General features: G+C 49.3%; 5 protein-coding genes across 5 annotated transcripts in view; all 5 read right to left on the minus strand.

Moving 5' to 3' along the window:
* The window catches only part of SNRPA1 (small nuclear ribonucleoprotein polypeptide A'), an 840,838-nt gene that overhangs the window by 280,647 nt on the left and 534,207 nt on the right, over window positions 1–25,984 (minus strand). The gene's annotated exons all lie outside the window — the stretch shown is intronic.
* LOC133357335 (blood plasma apolipoprotein LAL2) lies at window positions 5,968–8,080 on the minus strand. The gene has a single exon (XM_061575264.1). The coding sequence runs from the start codon at window positions 7,961–7,963 to the stop codon at window positions 7,388–7,390; it is 576 nt and encodes a 191-aa protein (XP_061431248.1). The 5' UTR covers window positions 7,964–8,080; the 3' UTR covers window positions 5,968–7,387.
* Window positions 11,416–13,528, minus strand: LOC133357183 (blood plasma apolipoprotein LAL2-like). Its single transcript, XM_061575040.1, has one exon. It carries the CDS (start codon window positions 13,409–13,411, stop codon window positions 12,836–12,838), a length of 576 nt encoding a protein of 191 aa, XP_061431024.1. The 5' UTR covers window positions 13,412–13,528; the 3' UTR covers window positions 11,416–12,835.
* Window positions 16,740–18,852, minus strand: LOC133357412 (blood plasma apolipoprotein LAL2-like). The gene has a single exon (XM_061575380.1). The coding sequence runs from the start codon at window positions 18,733–18,735 to the stop codon at window positions 18,160–18,162; it is 576 nt and encodes a 191-aa protein (XP_061431364.1). The 5' UTR covers window positions 18,736–18,852; the 3' UTR covers window positions 16,740–18,159.
* On the minus strand, window positions 21,755–23,875 carry LOC133357579 (blood plasma apolipoprotein LAL2-like). The gene has a single exon (XM_061575611.1). It carries the CDS (start codon window positions 23,756–23,758, stop codon window positions 23,183–23,185), a length of 576 nt encoding a protein of 191 aa, XP_061431595.1. The 5' UTR covers window positions 23,759–23,875; the 3' UTR covers window positions 21,755–23,182.

The following is a 25,984-nucleotide window of genomic DNA, read 5'->3' on the forward strand; positions in this document are numbered from 1 at the left end:
CTGAAGAGTCATTTCAGATGTCCCTGCGTGTTGTGCCCTAATTTAGTAATTCGCCGGTAAGATTATTTAAACCTTGACCCTTCGAATAGCCCGATTCTGTGTTCCTTTACCATTTAGTTACCCAGGGAAACCCTTGCTCAGCCTGAATAATAATTTCAGATGTTCTTGCGTGTTGTGCCCCAATTGAGTAATTCGCCGGTAAAAGATTCTTTAAACTTTGACCCTTCGAATAACACGATACTGTGCTCATACAACATTCAGTTACCCAGGGAGCCATTTCTTTCACACCCCACGTAGCCAACCGTGCAAATCGGAGGTGCGGGGGAAGAATAACAAACTAAACACAAAAAGCAGTACTAGTGGCTTCCTAATTATCGGAATGAAGAGTGTTCCAGACGGCCGTAGAAGCGCAGAAGCGGCCGTCTGAAAGCGCGCGACGCTATGACCGTCTTTGACAAGTGATAACCTACTGCCCCTTGTCAATCCACTGCTGGAGGAAGAACCTCCTCGCATCTTGCGGTTCATGGGTGGGTGGTTGTTCGACCGTACTTGAGTGCGATTGTGGTGAAGGCGTGGATGGTGGCGGGGGGCGGGGGAGGCTGTGGTGGTGGGCGTGAGGACCGCTTCAGATGTCACCCGCCACTGATGATGTCTGCCGTGGCCGAAAGTCAACCCCTCAATTCGCCGGGTTCATGGCAGAGGTCGCAAACGGGTTTTGATTCCTTACCCGTACCCGGCCGCACCAGGGTCGCAAATGGGTACCCGTACCCGGCCGAGTACAGGTAGCCGTACCCTACCCGTACCCGTACCCTACCCGAAATGAGTGACAAACGGTTACTCACCAGTGACTAACGGCCTACCTGTACCCGTACCCGGCCGCACCAGGGTCGCAAACGGCTATCCGTACCCAGCCGGGTACGGGTATCAGGTAGGGTACGGGTATCGGGTACCCGTTTGCGACCTCTGGTTCATGGCGCAGTAGGCGTAAACCACGGCCCCATCGCATGGAGGTGTTCGTCATCGGCCGTGATCGATGCGCCGCTGGATGACGGCCTCTCCCAAGCCGTCGCCCGTCTCTCAAAGGTCTCGCGATTCCACAATGAGTCCATCCAGCTTCTGCACGCGAGTTAAACCGTTCGTAGAAAATTCAATGAAGGCCCCGTCATAGAAATGGGGAATTTCCACCGCTCGCACAGGGTTGCCAACCGAGATGGGCTCTGTCCCCGACGTTAGTTTGAACAAGAGCCACTTTGATGCCCTTGAAGTGACTTAATCATTAACGTAAAATAAATAGGCATAGGTCTACAAAGGGAGAGAGCTCTGCCAAGTTATGGGAATGCATAATCCTAGCTAAGTATAGGTCTACATAGATACAGGTCTACATATATACTGTAAAATAGGGACACATAGGCATATGTCTACATTGGTAGAGGGTACATAGGCATTAGTCATACATACCCTGCTGTATTTTTGCTCTGAGTCTACGGGTCTACGTAAACGTACACGCGCCTCCATGAAAGTCGCCGGCGACCGGACCGAGACCATCCACTCACCCGCACGTCAAAACGTGGTTTTTAATCGATGAGTGTATTTTGAGAGCCAGCTTTTACATTTTTTTTAGACGCAGCATTCATCACGCGACTCGGAACACACACCGCCCACTGGAGCTCCCAAGTGATGCATGGGGTGAGCAGGCAGGGTTGCAGTAACGCAGTCCCGTTCATTTCATTGGCGTTTAATCATCATTAATCACTGAATAGCCGCGGCTCCATTGTCTGGCCGTGGCAAGGAAAGTGACCGAGTGGGATCAGAGGAGTTCATAATGGCCGTGTCGGTGACACTGAGCCAGTGATGGGCTAGAGACTTGGGTCTCAGAGATGTTCATAATGGCCGTGTCAGTGACACTGAGCCAGTGGCACCGCTGTGCTGGGCTAGAGATCTGGGACTCAGAGAGGTGCATAATGGCCGTGTCGGTGACCCTGAGTCAGTGACCACCGCTGTGATGGGCTAGAGACCTGAGATTCAGAGAGGTGCATAATGGCCGTGTCGGTGACCCTGAGTCAGTGACCACCGCTGTGATAGACTAGAGACCTGAGACTCAGAGAGGTGCATAATGGCCGTGTCGGTGACACTGAACCAGTGGCCACCGCTGTGATGGGCTAGAGACGTGGGACTCAAAGAGGTTCATAATGGCCGTGTCGGTGACACTGAGCCAGTGGCCACCGCTGTGATGGGTTAGAGACCTGGGACTCAGGTTCATAATGGCCGTGTCGGTGACACTGAGCCAGTGGCCACCGCTGTGATGGGCTAGAGACGTGGGACTCAGAGAGGTTCATAATGGCCGTGTCGGTGAAACTGAACCAGTCCACCGCTGTGCTGGGCTAGAGACCTGGGACTCAGGTTCATAATGGCCGTGTCGGTGACACTGAACCAGTGGTCACCGCTGTGATGGGATAGAGACCTGGGACTCAGAGATGTTCATAATGGCCGTGTCGGTGACACTGAACCAGTGGCACCACTGTGATGGGCTAGAGACGTGGGACTCTGAGAGGTGCATAATGGCCGTGTCGGTGACACTGAACCAGTGGCCACCGCTGTGCTGGGTTAGAGACCTGGGACTCAGAGATGTTCATAATGGCCGTGTCGGTGACCCTGAGCCAGTGGCCATTGCTGTGATGGGTTAGAGACCTGGAACTCAGAGATGTTCATAATGGCCTGCCAGTGACACTGAGCCAGTGGCCACCGCTGTGCTGGGCTAGAGACCTGGGACTCTGAGATGTTCATAATGGCCGTGTCGGTGACACTGAGCCAGTGGCCACCACTGTGCCGGGCTAGAGACGTGGGACTCAGAGAGGTTCATAATGGCCGTGTCGGTGACACTGGGCCAGTGGCCATCGCTGTGATGGGCTAGATACCTGGGTCATAGAGATGTTCATAATGGCCGTGTCGGTGACACTGAGCCAGTCCACTGCTGTGATGGGCTAGAGACCTGGGACTCAGAAATGTTCATAATGGCCTGCCAGTGACACTGGGCCATTGGACCACTGAGGCTCTGAGTTGAAGCCCAGGGTTTGTGTGTGTGTGTGCTTCTCTCAGAGAGGTTCCGAATGGCCACGAGGTCGACTCAATGAGTTCCCGGCGCGATGTTGACCACACAACCCCATCGGGTGCCCTGCCGGCTTTCATATGTCACGTGCCCCCTACGGTCTGTTCAGAGGCTATACGGGTTTCTTTGTCTTGGTTACGTAGACCTCGATTGACAAGCGGGAACACGTGTTTGGGGTGCGTCTTATTATCCGGCAGTGGACTTCGTGAGTTCATTTTGTTCCTGATCGGGGGGGAGGGGGCGGGGTAAGTGAGGGGGTGGGGGGCTAGGCTAGCGGGGGGGGGGAGTGGGGGGCTCTGATGTAGCTGTTGCTTAATTGAAACCGCTCTCGCCCTAATTAAATGCATTGACAATAGCGCACCGAGCCAGCCGTTACAATAATTTACTGGCTTATCGATCTTTACAATTCATTGCACAGCTTCTATCGATGGCATTCCACTGCTGGATGGATTAATTCATCTCCCCCCCCCCCCTACCGCATACCACACCGTGCGTGTGGGGGGGAATGGGGCTTGCTTGCGTTCGACCATACTTCACCACGCCGGTCAGTACGTGTTGGTTGGTGAACGGACTCGTTCGGATGCCGCTGGCCACAATCAAACTCAGGTGGCCGGGGCTTGTAGCGCGGTGCGCTGATCATCGCGCCACTACTCCAACAATGAATTCGCCTCAATTCATCAGGGATCCATCATCCACTGCTGGATGAAGGTCTCTTCCAGGCCGTCGCCATCTCTTCACAATCCCGCGTAGGGAAGCAACGATCCAGCTGCCGCCTGCGCACGAGCTGGACTCATCGCTCCGTCTCCCCGGTGGTCGTCCTCCCGGGAGTGGTGAGATGTTAACTACCTCGCCTGGTGTGCAGGAGGTCGTGGGATCGATCTTGACCCTGATGCCCGCTGCTGTATATTTGGAGTTTGCGTGCTTCTCTCTCTCTCATCATCATCACGGTGGCTGTGAGATGTTAACTGCCTTGCTTGATATGAAGGAGGTTGTGGGTTCGATCCCGACCCTGACGCCTGCTGCTGTATATTTGGAGTTTGCGTGTCTTCCTCTCTCATCATCATCACGGTGGCTGTGAGATGTTAACTGCCTTGCTTGGTATGAAGGAGGTTGTGGGTTCGATCCCGACCCTGACGCCTGCTGCTGTGTATTTGGAGTTTTCGTGTCTCTCTCTCTCCCCATGGTCGCGTGGATTTATCTCTGGGTCCTCCATTTTTTCCCTCCACACTTTCCCCAACAGTCTGTTAAGGCTATACGGGGGATCTTGTCTTTGTTTGTAGGGAGATCTGTGTAATGTGTGTGTGTAACGTGTGTGCCACGTGTGTGTGTAACGTGTGCTGTGTAAAGTGTGTCTGTAGCATGTGTGTAACAAGTGTGTGTGTGTGTAACGTGTGTGCGTGTAAAGTATGTGTGTAACGCTTTTTTTTCGTTGGATCGAGGGGGCTAAACGGGCACGACACGGGCTAGAGAAGAGATGGAGCTGATGCGGTTACGGGAGGACGTGGAGCTGAGCGGACTTGCCGATGAGCGGTACCAGCGGTGTCAAGATCGACCTCTGTGGAGGATCGTGAAGGACGCTGCTGCTGCTGGGCAGTTGGAGGCAGTCGCCCTCCAGCGCTAAATGCCTTCAAGCTATCAATTCCGGTTCAGTGATTCTGCACTTGCTCTATTACTATAGTACTATGCCGCCTTCAACTTTAACGAACGACTGTGTGTTTAAGGTGATCGATTTGTCGTATTATCTGGCTGTATAGCAAATGAAAAAATACAATTACTTGACTGTACAAGTAAAATAATTGTGTTTTCATATTTTAGTGTTTTTATTTATTCAGGGCTTCTTTATAACATCATGCTACAGGCCTCGCACTAGCTTACTCCGGCACTATTGTGAGCGACTGCACAGGGGACAATCTTGATTTGAAGCTTTCGTCACTGCAGGAATCCATACTCTTTGGTTCTTTCGGTAAAATCACGTAGGTAGAAAATAAACAATCAATCACGACGTTTCGGGCGCAACACACACACAAGCGTCCGTCATCAGGTGGAAAGCATGGTCATCCAGCCGTGGATAGATCATGGTTAGGTGGTGATGATCAGCAGGACCATGCTTTTCCAGCCTGATGACGGACGCTTGTGTGTGTGCGCCCGAAACGTCGTGATTGATCTTCTTGGTTCTTTGGGTAAAGTCAAGTAGAATTGAAATAATAATAAAACAGGGCTGTCGGAAAGACAGCGTCTGAATGTCTTTCCGACAGCCCTGTTCTTCACCTGAGGATGGCTGCTTGCGTTGTGGCCGAAACGTCGTGAGAATTGTATTTTATTATGTTTTATTTTTATTATTTGATGATTTCCCTTCTACGTGACTTTACTGAAAGAACCAAGAAGATGAATCCCTGCAGTCACGAAAGCTTTAAGTCGTGATTAATTTTATTTTATACCTACGTGACTTTACCGAAATAACAAAAGAGTATAGAGCCTTTGTGTGTGAATGGGATGGTGGTGAGCGGTGGCGCAGTGCTTAGGGCACTTTCGTTAACAATCCAAGGCTAAACACATCAGTGGCGATTGATATCGCATTCTTAAGGGCGGCGTCTCTCCTAGGTCGACTCGGCCTTTAAATATAAACGTTTAGTTTCTGGTTCGTAGATTAACAACAGCGTGTGGGGGAGACAAAGGCGGTCGGGCGTGTTGCTTGAACGCTGACACCAACTTGCCAACAACAATCTGTTAAGGCTGTACGGGTCGAACTTTGTCTTTGTATGTTGTTTGTGTATCTTTTTTTACAAAACAACAAATATTTAAGCGGGTATAAAATGGTATTTTTTTTGTTCACGATGATGAAATGGATACAAATCTCTCACTTTCACCGATCACAATTTTTATTGGATTGAACATGAAGTCATGGCTCTAAACACCACAATTATTTGTGTCTGCAAGACAAAAGTAAAACACGAGATTGGACTTGTTGACCAACAACGGAAATGGGCGGCATGCATGCTCGCGTAAATAAAACTTTTTTTTAAACAATGTGTTTAAAGACCGTAATTCATTTTGGGGGAACAAACATCGTCAAGTCATTTCGCACGATTAATAACGAGTTAAGTCTTGAAAGTAAAACAAAATAAACTCGATGTTACCTCGGGAATAACGCGACGGTGATATTTTGAGCTGGAATGACGGCATTCCTACATATACCGTCAAAGCAAAATCTGCGTATTATTATCTGGTTATATTATTTTTTTACACGCATTGTATTTTCCACTAACTCGTTATTAGTCGCGCGAATGTGTATGTAGATATAGAGTTAAGGTGGTCAGCATTTTTTTTTGGTGGGAAACGGTCATATTTAAAAAAAACAAATCTAATTGTAGATTTGTGTTACGTTCGCCACCAAAAAAAAGGCGTAAAGCTGTCTCCTTTCTCGCCACCCGATCACGAATGCGTCCCGTTGCACGTTTCACAAGTACGTAAAGGGAAGAAAAAATACGGGTTTAGCGCAAGGGATCTCTTAAAAATCATTCTCGTAAAACCAAACTAAAATCTACTTCCCACAAAGCGCTTGTCAACTACGCCGACCCTCTTGCAAGTCTCAAAGACGCGAGAGTGTAATTTTGGAAACGTTAACTTGAGTTACATCTCTTTCCCCCGGTTCAAAAGAGCCGGACATAATATTCATCAAAGGACGCAGACCAGATATTGTCCATTCGTTCGTTACTACTACCAAAGGGTGACACACATTTTAGTCGCAGATACCCCAAAAACAAAGATGAAAAAAAATCTCAAAATCCAAGCATGAAGTCGAGCTGAAATCCATGACAAGGATCATGAAGTTTTTGTTGTTGTTAAAATTATCATCGAACATGCAAACTCGAAAGAAAAAAAAACCTCCACACACCAGATGAAGGTGAAAATTGTGGACAACTCAATAAAAAAAATGATTCATGCAGACTTTTAAAGAACATTTCAAGCAGTCAAAAAAGTGACCTCCGCCCAAAACTTTCCCGACAGTCCGCTCAAACATTTTTTTTCAGGTGGCCTCGATGATAACTCTGGAGGGCAATCCCCGCCTGCACGTCAAGCTGTCCCACACAACAACCCGAAGAAGCATTTAGGGCAACAACAAAAAATTTCCCCCAAGGAAATGATCACACTTTTTTTTTTCAGAGAGAGCAGCACTTAAGAAAGAGGGGAAGGGCTCCACTACCAACTAAACCTTCTCCACCCTGGGAGGTGGCAGCAACGCACGGCTTTGCCATGACCCCCTCTCCTCGGCAGGACTTCTTATTGAGCGGGTGGCGGCGCGCTCGCGATCTCCTTCACCTCCTTCATCAGTCCAAGGCTGGAAATGGTGAGGGCCGTCAAGCCATCTCGTACGCCCTTGAGGGTGTCATCCAGCTTGGCCTTCTTCGCCCGCTCAGCCAGCGCCGCCAGGTAGGCCCACATCACGCCGCGCTTGGACTCGATGAAGCCGCGCACCTTGATGATGAGCGGCGCCGATTCGTGCAGGTGGGCCGTGGCGCGCTCAATGCCGGCCTTGGCCGCCTGCAGGATGGGCACCAGCTTGGCGTTGGCCGCCTCGGCCATCTCCTCGGCGAGCTTGTGCGTCGTGACCCCCTCGGGGAGCGCCTTCGCCTGGAACTCCTCCATGAATTGCTCCACGAACTCGCGGGCCTCGGTCATGATGCCGTCCGCCTTGTCGCCGCTGACCGCCTCGCCGTAGCTGTGCAGCCTCTCGAGCGCCGTCTCCAGGTACGTCTTGCCACTGGCCGGCACCAGCTGCGTCTCGTCGGCTTGGACGTAGGCCGCCAGGACGAGCAGGAGGAGGCCTGCCGCGTGGGTCATCTTCATCGACAGCATGGTGGCGCTTGGAGTTGTTGGGCTGGTGGTGGTCCGGTCTCTCCTTTGACAGTGGCAACTGTCTGTGTGCAGAGAGGAGGTCTCGTTGGCTGCTGGAGAGCAAGAGTGGAGAGTGGTGGCGGTGGTGAGTGCTTATATAGGGATCGGCTGGTCCACCAGCTCCACGTGTTGACCAATCCCTCCTCCCTCACCCCCCCCACCCCCATCCTTTGTCCTCATACAGGGCCGGGCCAAAGGGGTGGTAGCAAGAGGGCTCCCGCCACAAGAACGAGGAGGTCTGGCTGCCTGCCGCTTGGATACCGGCCAGCGGGAGTAAGCCAGGAAAATTTGTGGACACGGAGACACGAGGAGCTGAGATTGCATTGACAGGACATGGTCAAGGTACATTTGATGATGAGTGCAAAATGCGTACATGCATGTGCAGACATTCGTGCATACATAATCAGACATGCATGCATACATGCGCAACAAAGCCAAAGGCATACACACACGCAAGACATCGATCCCCCGTATATCCTTGACAGCCCTTTTGGAGGAAAGTGCTGTTTGTGAGCATCTATGATGACCTACACTGAGCACCAAAGGGGTGGGTGGCCAGCACCACGCCCGGCCGCATCATCACGGTGGCTGTGAGATGTTAACTACCTCGCCTGGTATGCAGGAGCTCGTGGGTTCGATCCCGAACCTGACGCCTGCTGTATATTTGGAGTTTGTGTGTCTATCTCTTTCTCGTCATCATCATCATGGTGGCTAGGAGATGTTAACTACCTCGCCTGGTACGCAGGAGGTCGTGGATTCGATCTCGACCCTGACGCCTGCTGCTGTATATTTGGAGTTTGCGTGTCTATTTCTCTCTCATCATCATCATCACGGTGGCTAGGAGATGTTAACTACCTCGCCTGGTACGCAGGAGGTCGTGGATTCGATCCCGACCCTGACGCCTGCTGTATATTTGGAGTTTGCGTGTCTATCTCTCTTCCATCATCATCATCACGGTGGCTAGGAGATGTTAACTACCTCGCCTGGTGTGCAGAAGGTCGTGGGTTCGATCCCGACCCTGACGCCTGCTGCTGTATATTTGGAGTTTGCGTGTCTCTCTCTTTCTCATCATCATCACGGTGGCTATGAGATGTTAACTACCTCGCCTGGTGTGCAGGAGGTCGTGGGTTCGATCCCGACCCTGACGCCTGCTGCTGTATATTTGGAGTTTGCGTGCCTCTCTCTCTTTTATCATCAACACGGTGGCTAGGAGATGTTAACTACCTCGCCTGATATTCAGGAGGTCATGGATTCGATCCCGACCCAGACGCCTGCTGCTGAATATTTGGAGTTTGCGTGTATCTCTCATCATCATCACGGTGGCTAGGAGATGTTAATTACCTCGCCTGGTGTGCAGGAGATCGTGGGTTCGATCCCGACCCTGACGCCTGCTGCTGTATATTTGGAGTTTGCGTGTCTATTTCTTTCTCGTCATCATCATCATGGTGGCTAGGAGATGTTAACTACCTCGCCTGGTGTGCAGGAGGTCGTGAATTCGATCCCGACCCTGACGCCTGCTGTGTATTTGGAGTTTGCGTGGGGTTCTTGTCTTTGTTTGTAGGGGGATCTGCGTAACGTGTGTGTGTAACGTGTATGTGTAACGTGTGTGTGTGTAACGTGTGCGTGTTAGTGTGTGTGTGCTGTATAAAGTGTGTCTGTAACATGTGTGTGTAACGTGTGTGTGTGTAACGTGTGTGTGTGTCACGTGTGTGTGTGTAAAGTGTGTGTGTCACGTGTGTGTGTGTAAAGTGTGTGTTAGTGTGTGTGTGTAAAGTGTGTGTGTGTGTAAAGTGTGTGTGTAAAGTGTGCGTGTTAGTGTGTGTAACAAGTGTGTGTGTGTGTGTAACGTGTGTGTGCGTGTAAAGTGTGTGTGTCACGTGTGTGTGTGTAAAGTGTGTGTGTAACGTGTGTGTGTGTGTGTAAAGTGTGTGTGTAACGTGTGTGTGTGCGTGTAAAGTGTGCGTGTAACGCTTATTTTTCGTTGGATCGAGGGGGCTAAACGGGCACGACACGGGCTAGAGAAGAGATGGAGCTGATGCTGTTACGGGAGGACGTGGAGCTGAGCGGACTTGCCGATGAGCGGTACCAGCGGTGTCAAGATCGACCTCTGTGGAGGAGGATCGTGAAGGACGCTGCTGCTGGGCAGTTGGAGGCAGTCTCCCTCCAGCGCTAAACGCTTTCAAACTATCAATTCCGGTTCAGTGATTCTGCACTTGCTCTATTACTATAGTACTATGCCGCCTTCAACTTTAACGAACGACTGTGTGTTTAAGGTGATCGATTTGTCGTATTATCTGGCTGTATAGCAAATGAAAAAATACAATTACTTGACTGTACAAGTAAAATAATTGTGTTTTCATATTTTAGTGTTTTTATTTATTCAGGGCTTCTTTATAACATCATGCTACAGGCCTCGCACTAGCTTACTCCGGCACTATTGTGAGCGACTGCACAGGGGACAATCTTGATTTGAAGCTTTCGTGACTGCAGGAATCCATACTCTTTGGTTCTTTCGGTAAAATCACGTAGGTAGAAAATAAACAATCAATCACGACGTTTCGGGCGCAACACACACACAAGCGTCCGTCATCAGGTGGAAAGCATGGTCATCCAGCCGTGGATAGATCATGGTTAGGTGGTGATGATCAGCAGGACCATGCTTTTCCAGCCTGATGACGGACGCTTGTGTGTGTGCGCCCGAAACGTCGTGATTGATCTTCTTGGTTCTTTGGGTAAAGTCAAGTAGAATTGAAATAATAATAAAACAGGGCTGTCGGAAAGACAGCGTCTGAATGTCTTTCCGACAGCCCTGTTCTTCACCTGAGGATGGCTGCTTGCGTTGTGGCCGAAACGTCGTGAGAATTGTATTTTATTATGTTTTATTTTTATTATTTGATGATTTCCCTTCTACGTGACTTTACTGAAAGAACCAAGAAGATGAATCCCTGCAGTCACGAAAGCTTTAAGTCGTGATTAATTTTATTTTATACCTACGTGACTTTACCGAAATAACAAAAGAGTATAGAGCCTTTGTGTGTGAATGGGATGGTGGTGAACGGTGGCGCAGTGCTTAGGGCACTTTCGTTAACAATCCAAGGCTAAACACATCAGTGGCGATTGATATCGCATTCTTAAGGGCGGCGTCTCTCCTAGGTCGACTCGGCCTTTAAATATAAACGTTTAGTTTCTGGTTCGTAGATTAACAACAGCGTGTGGGGGAGACAAAGGCGGTCGGGCGTGTTGCTTGAACGCTGACACCAACTTGCCAACAACAATCTGTTAAGGCTGTACGGGTCGAACTTTGTCTTTGTATGTTGTTTGTGTATCTTTTTTTACAAAACAACAAATATTTAAGCGGGTATAAAATGGTATTTTTTTTGTTCACGATGATGAAATGGATACAAATCTCTCACTTTCACCGATCACAATTTTTATTGGATTGAACATGAAGTCATGGCTCTAAACACCACAATTATTTGTGTCTGCAAGACAAAAGTAAAACACGAGATTGGACTTGTTGACCAACAACGGAAATGGGCGGCATGCATGCTCGCGTAAATAAAACTTTTTTTTAAACGATGTGTTTAAAGACCGTAATTCATTTTGGGGGAACAAACATCGTCAAGTCATTTCGCACGATTAATAACGAGTTAAGTCTTGAAAGTAAAACAAAATAAACTCGATGTTACCTCGGGAATAACGCGACGGTGATATTTTGAGCTGGAATGACGGCATTCCTACATATACCGTCAAAGCAAAATCTGCGTATTATTATCTGGTTATATTATTTTTTTACACGCATTGTATTTTCCACTAACTCGTTATTAGTCGCGCGAATGTGTATGTAGATATAGAGTTAAGGTGGTCAGCATTTTTTTTTGGTGGGAAACGGTCATATTTAAAAAAAACAAATCTAATTGTAGATTTGTGTTACGTTCGCCACCAAAAAAAAGGCGTAAAGCTGTCTCCTTTCTCGCCACCCGATCACGAATGCGTCCCGTTGCACGTTTCACAAGTACGTAAAGGGAAGAAAAAATACGGGTTTAGCGCAAGGGATCTCTTAAAAATCATTCTCGTAAAACCAAACTAAAATCTACTTCCCACAAAGCGCTTGTCAACTACGCCGACCCTCTTGCAAGTCTCAAAGACGCGAGAGTGTAATTTTGGAAACGTTAACTTGAGTTACATCTCTTTCCCCCGGTTCAAAAGAGCCGGACATAATATTCATCAAAGGACGCAGACCAGATATTGTCCATTCGTTCGTTACTACTACCAAAGGGTGACACACATTTTAGTCGCAGATACCCCAAAAACAAAGATGAAAAAAAATCTCAAAATCCAAGCATGAAGTCGAGCTGAAATCCATGACAAGGATCATGAAGTTTTTGTTGTTGTTAAAATTATCATCGAACATGCAAACTCGAAAGAAAAAAAAACCTCCACACACCACATGAAGGTGAAAATTGTGGACAACTCAATAAAAAAAATGATTCATGCAGACTTTTAAAGAACATTTCAAGCAGTCAAAAAAGTGACCTCCGCCCAAAACTTTCCCGACAGTCCGCTCAAACATTTTTTTTCAGGTGGCCTCGATGATAACTCTGGAGGGCAATCCCCGCCTGCACGTCAAGCTGTCCCACACAACAACCCGAAGAAGCATTTAGGGCAACAACAAAAAATTTCCCCCAAGGAAATGATCACACTTTTTTTTTTCAGAGAGAGCAGCACTTAAGAAAGAGGGGAAGGGCTCCACTACCAACTAAACCTTCTCCACCCTGGGAGTTGGCAGCAACGCACGGCTTTGCCATGACCCCCTCTCCTCGGCAGGACTTCTTATTGAGCGGGTGGCGGCGCGCTCGCGATCTCCTTCACCTCCTTCATCAGTCCAAGGCTGGACATGGTGAGGGCCGTCAAGCCATCTCGTACGCCCTTGAGGGTGTCATCCAGCTTGGCCTTCTTCGCCCGCTCAGCCAGCGCCGCCAGGTAGGCCCACATCACGCCGCGCTTGGACTCGATGAAGCCGCGCACCTTGATGATGAGCGGCGCCGATTCGTGCAGGTGGGCCGTGGCGCGCTCAATGCCGGCCTTGGCTGCCTGCAGGATGGGCACCAGCTTGGCGTTGGCCGCCTCGGCCATCTCCTCGGCGAGCTTGTGCGTCGTGACCCCCTCGGGGAGCGCCTTCGCCTGGAACTCCTCCATGAATTGCTCCACGAACTCGCGGGCCTCGGTCATGATGCCGTCCGCCTTGTCGCCGCTGACCGCCTCGCCGTAGCTGTGCAGCCTCTCGAGCGCCGTCTCCAGGTACGTCTTGCCACTGGCCGGCACCAGCTGCGTCTCGTCGGCTTGGACGTAGGCCGCCAGGACGAGCAGGAGGAGGCCTGCCGCGTGGGTCATCTTCATCGACAGCATGGTGGCGCTTGGAGTTGTTGGGCTGGTGGTGGTCCGGTCTCTCCTTTGACAGTGGCAACTGTCTGTGTGCAGAGAGGAGGTCTCGTTGGCTGCTGGAGAGCAAGAGTGGAGAGTGGTGGCGGTGGTGAGTGCTTATATAGGGATCGGCTGGTCCACCAGCTCCACGTGTTGACCAATCCCTCCTCCCTCACCCCCCCCACCCCCATCCTTGTCCTCATACAGGGCCGGGCCAAAGGGGTGGTAGCAAGAGGGCTCCCGCCACAAGAACGAGGAGGTCTGGCTGCCTGCCGCTTGGATACCGGCCAGCGGGAGTAAGCCAGGAAAATTTGTGGACACGGAGACACGAGGAGCTGAGATTGCATTGACAGGACATGGTCAAGGTACATTTGATGATGAGTGCAAAATGCGTACATGCATGTGCAGACATTCGTGCATACATAATCAGACATGCATGCATACATGCGCAACAAAGCCAAAGGCATACACACACGCAAGACATCGATCCCCCGTATATCCTTGACAGCCCTTTTGGAGGAAAGTGCTGTTTGTGAGCATCTATGATGACCTACACTGAGCACCAAAGGGGTGGGTGGCCAGCACCACGCCCGGCCGCATCATCACGGTGGCTGTGAGATGTTAACTACCTCGCCTGGTATGCAGGAGCTCGTGGGTTCGATCCCGAACCTGACGCCTGCTGTATATTTGGAGTTTGTGTGTCTATCTCTTTCTCGTCATCATCATCATGGTGGCTAGGAGATGTTAACTACCTCGCCTGGTACGCAGGAGGTCGTGGATTCGATCTCGACCCTGACGCCTGCTGCTGTATATTTGGAGTTTGCGTGTCTATTTCTCTCTCATCATCATCATCACGGTGGCTAGGAGATGTTAACTACCTCGCCTGGTACGCAGGAGGTCGTGGATTCGATCCCGACCCTGACGCCTGCTGCTGTATATTTGGAGTTTGCGTGTCTCTCTCTTACTCATCATCATCACGGTGGCTATGAGATGTTAACTACCTCGCCTGGTGTGCAGGAGGTCGTGGGTTCGATCCCGACCCTGACGCCTGCTGCTGTATATTTGGAGTTTGCGTGCCTCTCTCTCTTTTATCATCAACACGGTGGCTAGGAGATGTTAACTACCTCGCCTGATATTCAGGAGGTCATGGATTCGATCCCGACCCAGACGCCTGCTGCTGAATATTTGGGGTTTGCGTGTATCTCTCATCATCATCACGGTGGCTAGGAGATGTTAATTACCTCGCCTGGTGTGCAGGAGATCGTGGGTTCGATCCCGACCCTGACGCCTGCTGCTGTATATTTGGAGTTTGCGTGTCTATTTCTTTCTCGTCATCATCATCATGGTGGCTAGGAGATGTTAACTACCTCGCCTGGTGTGCAGGAGGTCGTGAATTCGATCCCGACCCTGACGCCTGCTGTGTATTTGGAGTTTGCGTGGGGTTCTTGTCTTTGTTTGTAGGGGGATCTGCGTAACGTGTGTGTGTAACGTGTATGTGTAACGTGTGTGTGTGTAACGTGTGCGTGTTAGTGTGTGTGTGCTGTATAAAGTGTGTCTGTAACATGTGTGTGTAACGTGTGTGTGTGTAACGTGTGTGTGTGTCACGTGTGTGTGTGTAAAGTGTGTGTGTCACGTGTGTGTGTGTAAAGTGTGTGTTAGTGTGTGTGTGTAAAGTGTGTGTGTGTGTAAAGTGTGTGTGTAAAGTGTGCGTGTTAGTGTGTGTAACAAGTGTGTGTGTGTGTGTAACGTGTGTGTGCGTGTAAAGTGTGTGTGTCACGTGTGTGTGTGTAAAGTGTGTGTGTAACGTGTGTGTGTGTGTGTAAAGTGTGTGTGTAACGTGTGTGTGTGCGTGTAAAGTGTGCGTGTAACGCTTATTTTTCGTTGGATCGAGGGGGCTAAACGGGCACGACACGGGCTAGAGAAGAGATGGAGCTGATGCTGTTACGGGAGGACGTGGAGCTGAGCGGACTTGCCGATGAGCGGTACCAGCGGTGTCAAGATCGACCTCTGTGTAGGAGGATCGTGAAGGACGCTGCTGCTGGGCAGTTGGAGGCAGTCTCCCTCCAGCGCTAAACGCTTTCAAACTATCAATTCCGGTTCAGTGATTCTGCACTTGCTCTATTACTATAGTACTATGCCGCCTTCAACTTTAACGAACGACTGTGTGTTTAAGGTGATCGATTTGTCGTATTATCTGGCTGTATAGCAAATGAAAAAATACAATTACTTGACTGTACAAGTAAAATAATTGTGTTTTCATATTTTAGTGTTTTTATTTATTCAGGGCTTCTTTATAACATCATGCTACAGGCCTCGCACTAGCTTACTCCGGCACTATTGTGAGCGACTGCACAGGGGACAATCTTGATTTGAAGCTTTCGTGACTGCAGGAATCCATACTCTTTGGTTCTTTCGGTAAAATCACGTAGGTAGAAAATAAACAATCAATCACGACGTTTCGGGCGCAACACACACACAAGCGTCCGTCATCAGGTGGAAAGCATGGTCATCCAGCCGTGGATAGATCATGGTTAGGTGGTGATGATCAGCAGGACCATGCTTTTCCAGCCTGATGACGGACGCTTGTGTGTGTGCGCCCGAAACGTCGTGATTGATCTTCTTGGTTCTTTGGGTAAAGTCAAGTAGAATTGAAATAATAATAAAACAGGGCTGTCGGAAAGACAGCGTCTGAATGTCTTTCCGACAGCCCTGTTCTTCACCTGAGGATGGCTGCTTGCGTTGTGGCCGAAACGTCGTGAGAATTGTATTTTATTATGTTTTATTTTTATTATTTGATGATTTCCCTTCTACGTGACTTTACTGAAAGAACCAAGAAGATGAATCCCTGCAGTCACGAAAGCTTTAAGTCGTGATTAATTTTATTTTATACCTACGTGACTTTACCGAAATAACAAAAGAGTATAGAGCCTTTGTGTGTGAATGGGATGGTGGTGAACGGTGGCGCAGTGCTTAGGGCACTTTCGTTAACAATCCAAGGCTAAACACATCAGTGGCGATTGATATCGCATTCTTAAGGGCGGCGTCTCTCCTAGGTCGACTCGGCCTTTAAATATAAACGTTTAGTTTCTGGTTCGTAGATTAACAACAGCGTGTGGGGGAGACAAAGGCGGTCGGGCGTGTTGCTTGAACGCTGACACCAACTTGCCAACAACAATCTGTTAAGGCTGTACGGGTCGAACTTTGTCTTTGTATGTTGTTTGTGTATCTTTTTTTACAAAACAACAAATATTTAAGCGGGTATAAAATGGTATTTTTTTTGTTCACGATGATGAAATGGATACAAATCTCTCACTTTCACCGATCACAATTTTTATTGGATTGAACATGAAGTCATGGCTCTAAACACCACAATTATTTGTGTCTGCAAGACAAAAGTAAAACACGAGATTGGACTTGTTGACCAACAACGGAAATGGGCGGCATGCATGCTCGCGTAAATAAAACTTTTTTTTAAACGATGTGTTTAAAGACCGTAATTCATTTTGGGGGAACAAACATCGTCAAGTCATTTCGCACGATTAATAACGAGTTAAGTCTTGAAAGTAAAACAAAATAAACTCGATGTTACCTCGGGAATAACGCGACGGTGATATTTTGAGCTGGAATGACGGCATTCCTACATATACCGTCAAAGCAAAATCTGCGTATTATTATCTGGTTATATTATTTTTTTACACGCATTGTATTTTCCACTAACTCGTTATTAGTCGCGCGAATGTGTATGTAGATATAGAGTTAAGGTGGTCAGCATTTTTTTTTGGTGGGAAACGGTCATATTTAAAAAAAACAAATCTAATTGTAGATTTGTGTTACGTTCGCCACCAAAAAAAAGGCGTAAAGCTGTCTCCTTTCTCGCCACCCGATCACGAATGCGTCCCGTTGCACGTTTCACAAGTACGTAAAGGGAAGAAAAAATACGGGTTTAGCGCAAGGGATCTCTTAAAAATCATTCTCGTAAAACCAAACTAAAATCTACTTCCCACAAAGCGCTTGTCAACTACGCCGACCCTCTTGCAAGTCTCAAAGACGCGAGAGTGTAATTTTGGAAACGTTATCTTGAGTTACATCTCTTTCCCCCGGTTCAAAAGAGCCGGACATAATATTCATCAAAGGACGCAGACCAGATATTGTCCATTCGTTCGTTACTACTACCAAAGGGTGACACACATTTTAGTCGCAGATACCCCAAAAACAAAGATGAAAAAAAATCTCAAAATCCAAGCATGAAGTCGAGCTGAAATCCATGACAAGGATCATGAAGTTTTTGTTGTTGTTAAAATTATCATCGAACATGCAAACTCGAAAGAAAAAAAAACCTCCACACACCACATGAAGGTGAAAATTGTGGACAACTCAATAAAAAAAATGATTCATGCAGACTTTTAAAGAACATTTCAAGCAGTCAAAAAAGTGACCTCCGCCCAAAACTTTCCCGACAGTCCGCTCAAACATTTTTTTTCAGGTGGCCTCGATGATAACTCTGGAGGGCAATCCCCGCCTGCACGTCAAGCTGTCCCACACAACAACCCGAAGAAGCATTTAGGGCAACAACAAAAAATTTCCCCCAAGGAAATGATCACACTTTTTTTTTTCAGAGAGAGCAGCACTTAAGAAAGAGGGGAAGGGCTCCACTACCAACTAAACCTTCTCCACCCTGGGAGGTGGCAGCAACGCACGGCTTTGCCATGACCCCCTCTCCTCGGCAGGACTTCTTATTGAGCGGGTGGCGGCGCGCTCGCGATCTCCTTCACCTCCTTCATCAGTCCAAGGCTGGACATGGTGAGGGCCGTCAAGCCATCTCGTACGCCCTTGAGGGTGTCATCCAGCTTGGCCTTCTTCGCCCGCTCAGCCAGCGCCGCCAGGTAGGCCCACATCACGCCGCGCTTGGACTCGATGAAGCCGCGCACCTTGATGATGAGCGGCGCCGATTCGTGCAGGTGGGCCGTGGCGCGCTCAATGCCGGCCTTGGCCGCCTGCAGGATGGGCACCAGCTTGGCGTTGGCCGCCTCGGCCATCTCCTCGGCGAGCTTGTGCGTCGTGACCCCCTCGGGGAGCGCCTTCGCCTGGAACTCCTCCATGAATTGCTCCACGAACTCGCGGGCCTCGGTCATGATGCCGTCCGCCTTGTCGCCGCTGACCGCCTCGCCGTAGCTGTGCAGCCTCTCGAGCGCCGTCTCCAGGTACGTCTTGCCACTGGCCGGCACCAGCTGCGTCTCGTCGGCTTGGACGTAGGCCGCCAGGACGAGCAGGAGGAGGCCTGCCGCGTGGGTCATCTTCATCGACAGCATGGTGGCGCTTGGAGTTGTTGGGCTGGTGGTGGTCCGGTCTCTCCTTTGACAGTGGCAACTGTCTGTGTGCAGAGAGGAGGTCTCGTTGGCTGCTGGAGAGCAAGAGTGGAGAGTGGTGGCGGTGGTGAGTGCTTATATAGGGATCGGCTGGTCCACCAGCTCCACGTGTTGACCAATTCCTCCTCCTCCCCCCAACCCACCCCCATCCTTGTCCTCATACAGGGCCGGGCCAAAGGGGTGGTAGCTGGAGGGCTCCCGTCACAAGAACGAGGAGGTCTGGCTGCCTGCCGCTTGGATACCGGCCAGCGGGAGCAAGCCAGGAAATTTTGTGGACACGGAGACACGAGGAGCTGAGATTGCATTGACAGGACATGGTCAAGGTACATTTGATGATGAGTGCAGAATGCGTACATGCATGTTCAGACATTCGTGCATACATAATCAGACATGCATGCATACATGCGCAACAAAAGACAAAGGCATACACACACGCAAGGCATCGATCCCCCGTATATCCTTGACAGCCCTTTTGGGGAAAGTGCTGTTTGTGAGCACCTATGATGACCTACACTGAGCACAAGGGGGTGGGTGGCCAGCACCACGCCCGGCCGCATCATCACGGTGGCTGTGAGATGTTAACTACCTCGCCTGGTATGCAAGAGCTCGTGGGTTCGATCCCGACCCTGACGCCTGCTGCTGTATATTTGGAGTTTGCGAGTCTCGCATCATCATCACGGTGGCTAGAAGATGTTAACTACCTCGCCTGGTGTTCAGGAGGTCGTGGGTTCGATCACGACCATGACGCCTGCTGTATATTTGGAGTTTGCGTGTCTCTCTCTCTCCCCATGGTCGCGTGGGTTTATCTCTGGGTCCTCCATTTTTTCCCTCCACACTTTCCCCAACAGTCTGTTAAGGCTATACGGGGGATCTTGTCTTTGTTTGTAGGGGGATCTGTGTAACGTGTGTGTGTGTGTGTAACGTGTGTGCCACGTGTGTGTGTAACGTGTGTGTGTGCTGTGTAAAGTGTGTCTGGAAGATGTGTGTGTGTAACAAGTGTGTGTGTAACGTGTGTGTCTGTAACGTGTGTGTGTTAGTGTGTGTGTGTAAAGTGTGTGTGTAACGTGTGTATGTGTAACGTGTGTGTGTAAAGTGTGTGTGGTAGTGTGTGTAACATGTGTGTAACGTGTGTGTGTGTAAAGTGTGTGTGTGTAAAGTATGTGTGTAACGGTTCTTTTCCGTTGGATCGAGGGGGCTAAACGGGCACGACACGGGCTAGAGAAGAGATGGAGCTGATGCGGTTACGGGAGGACGTGGAGCTGAGCGGACTTGCGATGAGCGGTACCAGCGGTGTCAAGATCGACCTCTGTGGAGGATCGTGAAGGACGCTGCTGCTGCTGGGCAGTTGGAGGCAGTCGCCCTCCAGCGCTAAATGCCTTCAAGCTATCAATTCCGGTTCAGTGATTCTGCACTTGCTCTATTACTATAGTACTATGCCGCCTTCAACTTTAACGAACGATTGTGTGTTTAAGGTGATCGATTTGTCGTATTATCTGGCTGTATAGCAAATGAAAAAATACAATTACTTGACTGTACAAGTAAAAAAATTTGTGTTTTCATATTTTAGTGTTTTTATTTATTTAAGGCTTCTTTATAACATCATGCTACAGGCCTCGCACTAGCTTAATCCGGATACTGTTGTTGTAATAACAGCCATAGAGGGTTCACGTGGGGATTGGCTTTCCGGTCCTGCTTTGTAGCCAATAAGGGATGAGCCAGGGAGCATGGCCTCGGCGTGATCGCGGCATGTTAGCAGGGGTGATTGGCCTGGCCAATCGGGGCCTCAGCTAATGGGGAGCCGGATCAGAGGCGTGGTCCCGGGATTGACAGGGAACCATCGGGAACGGTCAACGCTGTCCATGGAGGATTGACTGGGGGGTACCACGTGACGAAGGGATTAAGAGAGAGAGAGAGAGGAGTCGAGAGCAGACTTTGGAACGAGAAGAGCAGGAGTCACGCGCATACGGGGGCTCTGGGTGCCACGTGCGCGGTGGGGACTTGGCGGGAAGTCTGCCCTCTCTCCGTTGTCTGCCAGCAACGTAGAGTGTGTGTGTAAAGTGTAACTGTGGAAGTTGAAAATAAAAAGGACAGATTCCGGAAGCCGTCTCAAGAAGGTTTATTACATTGTGAGCGACTGCACAGGGGACAATCTTGATTTGAAGCTTTCGTGACTGCAGGAATCCATACTCTTTGGTTCTTTCGGTAAAGTCACGTAGAAGGGAAATAATAAAATAATAAAAATTAAACATAATAAAATACAATTCTCACGACGTTTCGGCCACAACGCAAGCAGCCGTCCTCAGGTGAAGAACAGGTCTGTCGGAAATACAACATCTGAATGTCTTTCCGACAGCCCTGTTCTTCACCTGAGGACGGCTGCTTGCGTTTTGGCCGAAACGTCGTGAGAATTGTATTTTATTGTTTTATTTTTTTTATTTTTTTATTTCCCTTCTACGTCACTTCACCGAAAGAACCAAGAAGATGAATCCCTGCAGTCACGAAAGCTTTAAGTCGTGATTGATTTTATTTTATACCTACGTGACTTCAACGAAATCACCAAAGAGTATAGACTATAGAGCCTTTGTGTGTGAATGGGATGGTGGTGAGCGGTGGCGCAGTGCTTAGGGCACTTTCGTTAACAATTCAAGGCTAAACACATCAGTGGCGATTGATATCGAATTCTTAAGGGCGGCGTCTCTCCTAGGTAGACTCGGCCTTTAAATATAAACGTTTAGTTTCTGGTTCGTAGATTAACAACAGCGTGTGGGGGAGACAAAGGCGGTCGGGCGTGTTTCTTGAACGCTGACACCAACTTGCCAACAACAATCTGTTAAGGCTGTACGGGTCGAACTTTGTCTTTGTATGTTGTTTGTGTATTTTTTTTTAATAAAACAACAAATATTTAAGCGGGCATAAAATGGTATTTTTTTTTGTTCACGATGATGAAATCGATACAAATCTCTCACTTTCACCGATCACAATTTTTATTGGATTGAACATGAAGTCATGGCTCTAAACACCACAATTATTTGTGTCTGCAAGACAAAAGTAAAACACGAGATTGGACTTGTTGACCAACAACGGAAATGGGCGGCATGCATGCTCGCGTAAATAAAACTTTTTTTTAAACAATGTGTTTAAAGACCGTAATTCATTTTGGGGGAACAAACATCGTCAAGTCATTTCGCACGATTAATAACGGGTTAAGTCTTGAAAGTAAAACAAAATAAACTCGATGTTACCTCGGGAATAACGCGACGGTGATATTTTGAGCTGGAATGACGGCATTCCTACATATACCGTCAAAGCAAAATCTGCGTATTATTATCTGGTTATATTATTTTTTACACGCATTGTATTTTCCACTAACTCGTTATTAGTCGCGCGAATGTGTATGTAGATATAGAGTTAAGGTGGTCAGCATTTTTTTTTGGTGGGAAACGGTCATATTTAAAAAAACAAATCTAATTGTAGATTTGTGTTACGTTCGCCACCAAAAAAAAGGCGTAAAGCTGTCTCCTTTCTCGCCACCCGATCACGAATGCGTCCCGTTGCACGTTTCACAAGTACGTAAAGGGAAGGAAAAATACGGGTTTAGCGCAAGGGATCTCTTAAAAATCATTCTCGTAAAACCAAACTAAAATCTACTTCCCACAAAGCGCTTGTCAACTACGCCGACCCTCTTGCAAGTCTCAAAGACGCGAGAGTGTAATTTTGGAAACGTTAACTTGAGTTACATCTCTTTCCCCCGGTTCAAAAGAGCCGGACGTAATATTCATCAAAGGACGCAGACCAGATATTGTCCATTCGTTCGTTACTACTACCAAAGGGTGACACACATTTTAGTCGCAGATACCCCCAAAACAAAGATGAAAAAAAATCTCTAAATCCAAGCATGAACTCGAGCTGAAATCCATGACAAGGATCATGAAGTTTTTTTGTTGTTAAATTTATCATCGAACATGCAAACTCGAAAGAAAAAAAAACCTCCACACACCAGATGAACGTGAAAATTGGGGACAACTCAATAAAAAAAAAAGATTCATGCAGACTTTTAAAGAACATTTCAAGCAGTCGAAAAAGTGGCCTCTACCCGAAACTTTCCCGACAGTCCGCTCAAACATTTTTTTTCAGGTGGCCTCGATGACAACTCTGGAGGGCAATCCCCGCCTGCACTTCAAGCTGCCCCACACAACAACCCGAAGAAACATTTAGGGCAACAACAAAAAATTTCCCCCAAGGAAATGATCTCACGTATATATTTTTTTTTCAGAGAGAGCAGCACTTAAGAAAGAGGGGAAGGGCTCCACTACCAACTAAACCTTCTCCACCCTGGGAGTTGGCAGCAACGCACGGCTTTGCCATGACCCCCTCTCCTCGGCAGGACTTCTTATTGAGCGGGTGGCGGCGCGCTCGCGATCTCCTTCACCTCCTTCATCAGTCCAAGGCTGGACATGGTGAGGGCCGTCAAGCCATCTCGTACGCCCTTGAGGGTGTCATCCAGCTTGGCCTTCTTCGCCCGCTCAGCCAGCGCCGCCAGGTAGGCCCACATCACGCCGCGCTTGGACTCGATGAAGCCGCGCACCTTGATGATGAGCGGCGCCGATTCGTGCAGGTGGGCCGTGGCGCGCTCAATGCCGGCCTTGGCTGCCTGCAGGATGGGCACCAGCTTGGCGTTGGCCGCCTCGGCCATCTCCTCGGCGAGCTTGTGCGTCGTGACCCCCTCGGGGAGCGCCTTCGCCTGGAACTCCTCCATGAATTGCTCCACGAACTCGCGGGCCTCGGTCATGATGCCGTCCGCCTTGTCGCCGCTGACCGCCTCGCCGTAGCTGTGCAGCCTCTCGAGCGCCGTCTCCAGGTACGTCTTGCCACTGGCCGGCACCAGCTGCGTCTCGTCGGCTTGGACGTAGGCCGCCAGGACGAGCAGGAGGAGGCCTGCCGCGTGGGTCATCTTCATCGACAGCATGGTGGCGCTTGGAGTTGTTGGGCTGGTGGTGGTCCGGTCTCTCCTTTGACAGTGGCAACTGTCTGTGTGCAGAGAGGAGGTCTCGTTGGCTGCTGGAGAGCAAGAGTGGAGAGTGGTGGCGGTGGTGAGTGCTTATATAGGGATCGGCTGGTCCACCAGCTCCACGTGTTGACCAATCCCTCCTCCCTCACCCCCCCCACCCCCATCCTTTGTCCTCATACAGGGCCGGGCCAAAGGGGTGGTAGCAAGAGGGCTCCCGCCACAAGAACGAGGAGGTCTGGCTGCCTGCCGCTTGGATACCGGCCAGCGGGAGTAAGCCAGGAAAATTTGTGGACACGGAGACACGAGGAGCTGAGATTGCATTGACAGGACATGGTCAAGGTACATTTGATGATGAGTGCAAAATGCGTACATGCATGTGCAGACATTCGTGCATACATAATCAGACATGCATGCATACATGCGCAACAAAGCCAAAGGCATACACACACGCAAGACATCGATCCCCCGTATATCCTTGACAGCCCTTTTGGAGGAAAGTGCTGTTTGTGAGCATCTATGATGACCTACACTGAGCACCAAAGGGGTGGGTGGCCAGCACCACGCCCGGCCGCATCATCACGGTGGCTGTGAGATGTTAACTACCTCGCCTGGTATGCAGGAGCTCGTGGGTTCGATCCCGAACCTGACGCCTGCTGTATATTTGGAGTTTGTGTGTCTATCTCTTTCTCGTCATCATCATCATGGTGGCTATGAGATGTTAACTACCTCGCCTGGTACGCAGGAGGTCGTGGATTCGATCTCGACCCTGACGCCTGCTGCTGTATATTTGGAGTTTGCGTGTCTATTTCTCTCTCATCATCATCATCACGGTGGCTAGGAGATGTTAACTACCTCGCCTGGTACGCAGGAGGTCGTGGATTCGATCCCGACCCTGACGCCTGCTGTATATTTGGAGTTTGCGTGTCTATCTCTCTTCCATCATCATCATCACGGTGGCTAGGAGATGTTAACTACCTCGCCTGGTGTGCAGAAGGTCGTGGGTTCGATCCCGACCCTGACGCCTGCTGCTGTATATTTGGAGTTTGCGTGTCTCTCTCTTTCTCATCATCATCACGGTGGCTATGAGATGTTAACTACCTCGCCTGGTGTGCAGGAGGTCGTGGGTTCGATCCCGACCCTGACGCCTGCTGCTGTATATTTGGAGTTTGCGTGCCTCTCTCTCTTTTATCATCAACACGGTGGCTAGGAGATGTTAACTACCTCGCCTGATATTCAGGAGGTCATGGATTCGATCCCGACCCAGACGCCTGCTGCTGAATATTTGGAGTTTGCGTGTATCTCTCATCATCATCACGGTGGCTAGGAGATGTTAATTACCTCGCCTGGTGTGCAGGAGATCGTGGGTTCGATCCCGACCCTGACGCCTGCTGCTGTATATTTGGAGTTTGCGTGTCTATTTCTTTCTCGTCATCATCATCATGGTGGCTAGGAGATGTTAACTACCTCGCCTGGTGTGCAGGAGGTCGTGAATTCGATCCCGACCCTGACGCCTGCTGTGTATTTGGAGTTTGCGTGGGGTTCTTGTCTTTGTTTGTAGGGGGATCTGCGTAACGTGTGTGTGTAACGTGTATGTGTAACGTGTGTGTGTGTAACGTGTGCGTGTTAGTGTGTGTGTGCTGTATAAAGTGTGTCTGTAACATGTGTGTGTAACGTGTGTGTGTGTAACGTGTGTGTGTGTCACGTGTGTGTGTGTAAAGTGTGTGTGTCACGTGTGTGTGTGTAAAGTGTGTGTTAGTGTGTGTGTGTAAAGTGTGTGTGTGTGTAAAGTGTGTGTGTAAAGTGTGCGTGTTAGTGTGTGTAACAAGTGTGTGTGTGTGTGTAACGTGTGTGTGCGTGTAAAGTGTGTGTGTCACGTGTGTGTGTGTAAAGTGTGTGTGTAACGTGTGTGTGTGTGTGTAAAGTGTGTGTGTAACGTGTGTGTGTGCGTGTAAAGTGTGCGTGTAACGCTTATTTTTCGTTGGATCGAGGGGGCTAAACGGGCACGACACGGGCTAGAGAAGAGATGGAGCTGATGCTGTTACGGGAGGACGTGGAGCTGAGCGGACTTGCCGATGAGCGGTACCAGCGGTGTCAAGATCGACCTCTGTGGAGGAGGATCGTGAAGGACGCTGCTGCTGGGCAGTTGGAGGCAGTCTCCCTCCAGCGCTAAACGCTTTCAAACTA

This window comes from Lethenteron reissneri, chromosome 1, assembly GCF_015708825.2.
Source record: "Lethenteron reissneri isolate LAM-NWPU_2019-01 chromosome 1, ASM1570882v1, whole genome shotgun sequence".
NCBI lineage: Eukaryota > Metazoa > Chordata > Hyperoartia > Petromyzontiformes > Petromyzontidae > Lethenteron > Lethenteron reissneri.

Coding starts and splice junctions, on each gene's coding strand:
- LOC133357335 (XM_061575264.1), bottom strand. CDS start 7,963: ATGCTGTCGATGAAGATGACCCACGCGGCAGGCCTCCTCCTGCTCGTC.
- LOC133357579 (XM_061575611.1), bottom strand. CDS start 23,758: ATGCTGTCGATGAAGATGACCCACGCGGCAGGCCTCCTCCTGCTCGTC.
- LOC133357183 (XM_061575040.1), bottom strand. CDS start 13,411: ATGCTGTCGATGAAGATGACCCACGCGGCAGGCCTCCTCCTGCTCGTC.
- LOC133357412 (XM_061575380.1), bottom strand. CDS start 18,735: ATGCTGTCGATGAAGATGACCCACGCGGCAGGCCTCCTCCTGCTCGTC.